At 63.7% G+C, this 7745-nt stretch overlaps 1 protein-coding gene across 1 annotated transcript; it reads left to right on the forward strand.

Annotated features, from left to right (window-relative positions):
- Positions 1–1137: 1137 nt before the first annotated feature.
- Positions 1138–6968, forward strand: MCIDAS (multiciliate differentiation and DNA synthesis associated cell cycle protein). The gene is made up of 7 exons (XM_090278854.1): positions 1138–1254; positions 1343–1436; positions 1584–1672; positions 4658–4733; positions 5228–5451; positions 5988–6098; positions 6315–6968. Exons 1-7 carry the CDS (start codon positions 1138–1140, stop codon positions 6753–6755), a joined length of 1152 nt encoding a protein of 383 aa, XP_090134980.1. The 3' UTR covers positions 6756–6968.
- The last annotated feature ends 777 nt before the right edge of the window (positions 6969–7745 follow it).

Below are 7745 nucleotides of genomic sequence, written 5' to 3' on the forward strand. Positions count from 1 at the left end.
GTCCCCGAAGCGCCAGACGGTTCCTCGCCGTCACCCGCGGGGGGGATCTTGTTTGTTAATCCCGGTTACAGGCGCAAACGGAAGGGACCTTCGGCTACTCGGCTACTCGTATGGGGTATAAGACAGACAGTGCCAGATAGAGGTCACAAAGACCCCAGTTTCAGACGATTGTTCAAATTCGATGGATATGAGTGGTCCTGAGAGACCCCTCTCCCAGGACCTGGAGATGCCCCTTTTGGGACAGGCTTGGGGAGGCAGCCACCACTGCGGTGGGGCCACCGAGAGCCGCTGAGGCCTCAGGGCAGAGGGGACAGAGACCCGGGCCTCAGGGGGGTTGGGACTGGCCACTGCTGCGTTTTCAGAAACCGGAGGAGAGTGTGTAGCCGTCACTTTTTCTTAACTGACCCGTTTTAAAGGCTATGCTCTGGCGCTGCGGGGAGTGGGGGGCGTGCAGGGCTAGGGGTGCGGGGCGGGGCTCTAGGCGCACACCCAGGCGGGTCCAGTGTAAGCGAGGTACCACTTGGGGAGCGCCCCTCGCTCGGAGTCTTGGGGGAAGGGGCTTCTGTGAAAGGGGGAGGGAAACAGTTGGGCGAGTTCCTGCTGGGACCCTGCCTCCCACCAGGTGCTACAGGGCCGCGCAGGGGCTGGCATCTGGCCTTGGAACTGCAGGCTTAGTGCCCGCTCTGTGGCTGGGGTGGAAGCAAAGGGGATAAGAATCCTTAACGTTTCATCCCCGCGGTCCAAAGGCGGGAAGGCGGCACCCAGTGCTGGGGGCCGGTGGGGTCCGCCGCCCCTGCCCGCCCTCCCTTCCTTTGGCGCGGCCCGGAGGCGGCGGAGCCCACCCTCGCCAGAAGGTGCTGGCGGGCCCAGCTCCCGGGGGAAGCCGTTGCCGGGTGGGATGACCGCCTCCGCCCGCGCCCAGATTGTCCGCCCCCCCGAAGGCGCCACCCCTGCGCTCCGGCGCCAGCCGCCCCTCCCGCCCGCGGCCTCCCCGCCCCTCGGCTCCGCCCGGCCGCGCGCCTTCCGGGACCTCCGGGCAGCTTTCGAGCCCGCGGGAGCCCAGCGGAGCGCAGGGTGCGGGCCGCCTCCTACGAGCAGCCAGCCGGGCTCCTGGGCCGGGACCAGCGGAGAAGCGGGATGCAGGCGCGCGAGGGCGCCGCGGCGGGACGCCGGGCCTTCGGCAGCATCTGCCCCAACAGGACACCGGAGACGCGGGGCCGGGCCTTCGGCAAGCCCGGGAAGCCGGAGAGGAAGGTGGGCCGGGGCCGGGGCCGGCGGGGCCGGCGGGGCCGCGCGCCCGGGGCGCGGGGCTGACCCGCTCTCCGTTTCCCTGCCCGCCTAGTTCGTCCCCCCGCAGAAGGTCTTCCCCGGCGGCGGCGGCAGCCCGGTGTCGGTGTACGAGGATCCGACAGGCGCCGAGCCCGCTGCGCTGCCAGGTGAGCCGGCGGCCCCGCGCGCGACCCCTCGGGTTCCCGTGCTGGGCAGGTGGGGCGCACGCGGCCGGGAGGCGCTGTTCCCGCGTTCCCACGGCCGGGCGGCGAGGCTCACGTCCGCCCCGCGCGTCCGCGCCTCTTCCCGCGCAGCCCTCACCACCATAGACCTGCAGGACCTGGCCGACTGCTCGTTCCTCGGGCTCGACGCGCCGCCTGCAGGTGACCCGGCCGCCTGGCAGGTACAGCCCCTTCCTCATGGCGCCTCTGTCCCGGGGCCCAGACTCTGACTTCGGGGGCACGGGTGTCTTTTCTCCAAGGCTTGTCGTCCGTGGGGGGCGCAGGCACGTCTGGCTAGTGAGCGGACGTGGGGCCAGAACCAGAGCCTCGAGGGTCATAAGTCCTCCTTCCTCCCCGTAAGTCACGACGGACTGCGGACACCTTCTTCGAGCTGTTCTGCGGGACTCCGACTGGGGGATCGCGGGGTGGGGGGGGTGAGGGGGAGGCGCCCCCACCAGATGGGTCTCTCGTTCTTCCCATCCACTCCCGGGAGCTTCCACGGAGCAAGGTGGTGCTTGCTCCCGAGGGACCAGGTGTCGCCGGGGACCTGACACGCCTGTCCTGTCGGTTCCCCCAGCACCCCCTTCCCGGCCTCTCATTAACCATTCTCATTTCCCGGGTAGCTCAGCACCGTGGCGATCGGAGGATACCTTCTGGGGCAAGACTGGGGAAGAGAAGAGAGTTTACATTTGGAGGAAGCGGGAAGAGGAAGAAAGGACTCTGGAAGAAACCCAACAGGAAACGTCCCTCTCTGCAAGGGTGGCCCTTCAGCAGTTCTAAAAAGTTTCTTTTTTCTTCCCCTCCAAAGGCTCATGTTACTTTCTCTCATGAGACAGAGAGGCATGCGACTTTTCTTTTTTCCCAAAAGCCCATCTTCTTACTTCCAGACCCTACTGTGGCCAGGGCTGGCCCTCCCCAAGCACAGGGTGGAACCTCCCAGCGCGGGCGGGCGTTCAGGGGGCCAGAGCCTGCCCGGCCACGTGATATGAAGTGCCCAGGACAGGGGGTCCTAGCTAAATGCAGCCCAGAAGACTGCCAGTTCCAGCGTTTTGGCAGCAGGTGCTGGGGACAGGAAGCTCATGGGGACAGAAGATGTGACACCCCCTCCCCCAACTGCAGCTGGTGATGGAGCAGAGCTGCTGCCCAGGACTTCCCCTGAGTGCCACTTAGAATTGGGATAGATCCCTAGAGCCTAGAGGTCTCCCGGTAGGTGGCCCTGGAGAACAGAGCCCACAAGGGGAGAGGTAAGAGTGGCTGTCGCCCTGCGAGGCCCTTCCGTTGTCCTCTGCAGGTCTGGATACTCAAGCGAGGAAAGACAGCGTCTGCGTGCCTGTCAGCCGACCAGGCCGACACTGCTCCCTCACGCCCATGTTTAGTTTGCACGCATCAAAAACCAAGCAGACCCTTGCTTCATTTTGCTTACACATACAGAACTGAAATGTGACATTATGTTCTGTTAGTCTTTTTTTTCTCCTTGTTTTTTTGTTTGTTTGTTTGCTGCTGTAGTTGGAGAAATGCCAGGTTTTTATCTAATTGGGAAGCCAGGGTTCAGAGTTTCAAGGACAGAGGTCACACAAGATGGCCCAGGAGGTCCAGGACTTTTCCCAGGGAAAGCTGAACTGATGCAGAGGGGTGGGGGGACCCCTGGCCAGTCCACACTCTGGTCACCTCCCCCAGCCTCCCTCCTGCTGGGGACGGCAGACAGGGAGAGAAGTGCACTAGAGAGGTCTGAGGTCAGGACGGGTCAAGGCCTGGCCAGCGGGGACAGAGCACTCCCTGGGCCCCAGATGCTGAGTTCACCTCCTGGCTCCTCATGGGCCAGGACTGGTCTGCCATCTCTACGGAGACAGAGACCTTTCTGCCCTTGGAAAAGGAGTCTGCTCTCCAATGCCGTCACCCAGGGCAGGACACGTGCTTCAGGGTCCCTGGGCCCTCAGCCTGTCCTTTCTCAGCAGGTGCCAGAGGCCACCCTGCTGGACGCTCTCCTCCCCGAGGGAAACTGACTCTTGCACAGTCTCTGAAGCCAGGGTCAGAACAAGTTTTTCTTACAAACCTCTGCGTAGGAGGAAGGAAGCTTCAGGGAGAAGATCAGGGCTGGTGCAAAGGGGTCTCAGCCGATAGGAGTGCAAGGGGCAGAGCCCGCCCCCCCAGGCTGGGAGAGAGGCTTCTTCCCAGTCAATCTGCGCCACAAGCCAGGTGAAGCCAGAGGCACTGAGGTGTGGGCGCAGGAGGATCAAAAGAGCCACTAGCATTCTGGGACAGATCCCCCGTCCCGCTGTTTCAGAGCTGGGCCACTCCGGGCAGCTCAGTTTCTCTGAGGTTCAGCTTCAGAGGAGGAGTCACTCCCCGGGCACTGCCTGCTTCCCACGTGGGTGTGAGAATTAGCGGAGACGCTAGGTAAGGCGTTCTGTCAGCTCCAGCCTGTCAGGAATTAAGGGGACCATCGCAGGAACCCAGGAGAGTGTCCAGTTCGACACTGGAGGTGCCTCGCACGGTCCCGGGGAAGAAACAGGAGCGATGGGAGTACTTCCCGCAGTGCCCCTGGCCCCGGGTCGTGGCCTCCCCTTGCCCTTCCTCTATGGGGAAGGAGCGGTCTAGTGTGACAGAGCCTTGGGGTGAAATATGGCCTCAAGCCACTGCCCGTAAGACCCTGCGTGGTGTCGGGTCCTGGGAGGAAAGACGGAGTGTTGGCGTAGCGCTCCCAGGGCGGGTCCCAGGTAAGTCCGTGCCAAGGTTCCACTGCGCTTGACGGGCGCGCGGCAGGCAGCTGGTTGGCTGGTGGCCGGCCAATGGGGCGACAGGGGGACCCGGCTGGATGGGCTGCTGGAAGCCAGGCGCAGGGCCGCTGTGCCGAGCGCGGAGGGGCAGAGCCCGGCAGCCTCGCACGGCGGCGGCGCCCTGAAGTACCCTCGCGGACCGGGTCCCCGCGTCATGCGCCCCGCTCCCCTCGTCACGCGCCCCGCTCCCCTCCGTGGTCATGGCGGTGCAAGCCTGCTGGGTCCCGCGTCTCAGATGGGGCTTTGATTTTCAGGTAGGAGGCTCAGTTGTGAACGTGCCTGCGTGCAGACCCACTGCCCGGCCAAGCCAGGAGGACAGCTGTCCACGGAGGAGGTGTCCCAGGCCTGGCAGACTCGCCACTCAGTCGTATCCACCTCTGTTTGTTTCAGAGCCAGGTCGCCCTGCCGTCGGCAGTGGGCTTCGGTGAGCAGGACTTCAGAGACACGGTAGAGGATCTCATTGCAGGCAAGTGAAGTCTCTGCAGTTCAGTAACGGGGTGTCCCCACCCCAATGAGACTAGCTCAGATTTCATGGCCCGGAGGGCAGCAAACCCAGCCCCTGTCAAGGCTCGCCAGCAGCTCCCCAACGGGTCAGGCTCTTCCCCATTGAGAGGAGCCCCAGCCTTCCTCATGCAGGAGGCGGGCCGCAGGGTCCGTTGCGCTCTCCGTTTGCGGGTGTGAGTTCTGGGACAGGGTCCCTACTCTGCGCTGCGGTGGGAGAGGCGAGGGACAGGAGTGTGCAGAGCCGAGGACCTGGGTGACGTCAGGCAGGCTGAGCGCCTGCTGTGCGTGTGCAGGTGTCGGGAAGGGCCTGGGAGTGGCAGGGATGCGGAGCGAGGGCCGCTCGACTTACTAAAGAGAAGGAAGGCCCCACGTAACCCTGCGTCCGGCGCGGCATCTTGTCCCCGTCCCAGTGGGCACAAGGCCGAGGCTGCAACCCCAGCCCCTGCTCCCCCGCAGACTCGTCCTCCCTGGTGTCGCCTCCCCTCGCCGGCAGAGACTTCTTCTCTCCTTGCGACGCGCTGCCGTTGGGGCCCTGCCTCTCTCAGCCGCTGGACCCGCGGGCCGTGCAGCCGCAGCCGCAGCCGCGCCCCGAGGACGCGTTCCCGCCTGAGCGGTACTGGAAGGAGGTGGCCGACCAGAACCAGAGGGCGCTGGGGGACGCCCTGCTGGAGAACAACCAAGTAGGGGCTCTAGGCCGGCGGCCCTGGGGCGGGGCCGGGGGTGGAGCCCGGGAGCGTGGGAAGCAGCAGCTGGTGGGTGGCTCCCGGGGCCCTACCTCAGTTTCCAGCTTCACTGGGTGGGAACCATCTTACCGCGCCAGATTTTCAGCAGGGCCGCCGTATTTACTGAGGGCTTTCTGTGCGCCTGGTGTTGTGCTTCCCAATTTACGTTCTCCTCGCCTTGAACATGCAGAGCCTTTGAGCCAGACACCCCTCCTAGCCCCGTGGCGCAGGTGAGGAGACCGAGGGGTGGGAAGGTTGAGCTTCAGAGGCGCAACCTGCCCGTCTGTTGCCCGTCAGGCCTCTTCACCGCCCTGGGTTAGTTGAGATGCATTCCTTCTACGTGCTTTGTGCGAAAAGAGAATTCTCGTTCTCACCTGGTGTAAAAGCCCTCGGTCCCGATCCCGATTGGGCGCCAGGACCTGGCTTTTGCTCGCGCAGCGCACGACGACAAGACCCAGCAAGGTGCCTGCCTCTCAGGGTCCGATCTCCCGCAGCTGCACGCGACACTGACCCAGAAGCAGGAGGAGATCGCCTCGCTCAAGGAGCGCAACATGCGACTGAAGGAGCTCGCCAGCCGGACCCAGTACCTGGCCTCGGTGCTGGACGTAAGCGGGGCACGCGCGTGGGGGGCTGCGGGCAGGCGGAGGCGTCCTGTGCGCGCGGCCCCCCTCCCTGTGTTGGGCTGGGGCGGGGAGCGGAGAGGCCAGCTGGGAGCCCGCTGAGTCACTTGCCCGGGGCTCAGCCGAAGCGCGCCCAGGAGTCCCCTGCACCCCACACGAGGGCGGCTGGCCCGAGGCGGCACCCCTCCTCCTGTCTTGTAGAAGCTGATGATCACGCAGGCCCGGGACTGCGGGGCGGCTGCCGAGCCCTGCCTGCCCAAGGCCACGGCCAAAAGGAGCCTGGAGGAGCTGCTGAGCGCTGCGGGGCAGGACTGCGCGCAGGTGGACGCCATCCTGAGGGACATTTCCGAGCGCTGCGACGAAGCGCTGCAGAGCCGCGACCCCAAGCGGCTCCGCCTGCAGCCGGAGCCGGCGAGCGGGACCCAAGGGCCGGGGCAACTGCACGGCGCCTTCCGGGGGCTGCGCACCGACTGCGGCGCGAGCGCGCTGGACCTGAGCCACGGGGAGCTGGAGGAGGGCGGCGCCTTCTGCACCCCCATCCGCAGCCACGGCACCATCCGCACCCTCGCCTTCCCCCAGGGCAAGGCCTACACCATCCGGACGGCCAACGGGGGTTACAAATTCCGATGGGTCCCCAGCTGAGCTGGCACGTGGTCCCCCTAATGCTTTGACCTGGTGCCCGGAGGCTCCGCGGGCGGAGCGGGAACCTTCTGGCACCCGGCTTCTCAGAGGCCCCTGCAGGGCCAGTGGCCTCCGACCCCGGTTTTATCCAGGAGCAGACCTCAATACTGATGCCCTGCCAAGTTCTGGTACAAGTACTCTCCCGCCCCTCCCCTGTCACGGCGAAACCGCGTGCGTGACCGCGCGCGCACGTGTAAACACGGGCCTGTGCCCATGTGCCGCGGTCTGCTCAGGGAGGAGTCTCAGCAGCCTACCTGCTGTGCTTTCAGAGTGGGGCGGGGCCGAGCACCCACCTGGCAACTTTATAATATAAAATGGCCTGGTTTTATAGGAGGGACTCAGAGGCTCTAAGAGGTGAGGTCGTTTCCACAGCAAGAAGCTTCTGGGGGACTTCCAGTCCCTCCCACTACCCTGGACGAGCATTTTGTGACTCAGCCCCGCCCAGTGCGGGAAGGACACTTTGTTCCTATGGGAAACTTTTCCTCCAGCTGCCAGAACAAAAAAGGAGGAGAGGCAGCCTGAACACTTGCCTCTCCTGGGCAATAACGCCGAGAAAAACGTGGCTTCTCTGAGGACCCTTGGCTTGTCTGGATCACCCATGTACTTTGTAAGATTTATGCTAAATGTTTATATTCATTGTACATACAGTTTTGTTTAAACAGAATAAGCACACAAAAGGCAAACTTTGCTAATAAAAAACATACATTGCTTTAAGAAAATGGCGTATCCCACGTAAAACTGTCCATAATTTTGACCAGAAACCAAGTGTGAAAATCTTGGCAGAAGTAAAACTATCTCTTTGAACTCCATGGATAAAACTGGGGTTTTACCTTATACATTTTTTGGCCTGATCTTCTAAGCAGAACCTACATGTTATGTAGTGCCTTCACGTGGCTTCTCTTCTGTTCCCTTTTGGGTGAGGCTCCTTGTACTCTGTTGTGAAATTGGTGG

This window comes from Furipterus horrens, unplaced genomic scaffold, assembly GCF_987537825.1.
Source record: "Furipterus horrens unplaced genomic scaffold, mFurHor1.1.pri manual_scaffold_5, whole genome shotgun sequence".
In the NCBI taxonomy this organism is placed as follows: domain Eukaryota; kingdom Metazoa; phylum Chordata; class Mammalia; order Chiroptera; family Furipteridae; genus Furipterus; species Furipterus horrens.

Excerpts from the sequence above, each read along its gene's own strand:
- MCIDAS (XM_090278854.1), top strand. The coding sequence starts at position 1,138 with ATGCAGGCGCGCGAGGGCGCCGCGGCGGGACGCCGGGCCTTCGGCAGC. Across the intron at positions 5,452-5,987 it reads CCCTGCTGGAGAACAACCAA|CTGCACGCGACACTGACCCA; the intron begins GTAGGGGCTCTA and ends GATCTCCCGCAG. Across the intron at positions 6,099-6,314 it reads ACCTGGCCTCGGTGCTGGAC|AAGCTGATGATCACGCAGGC; the intron begins GTAAGCGGGGCA and ends CCTGTCTTGTAG.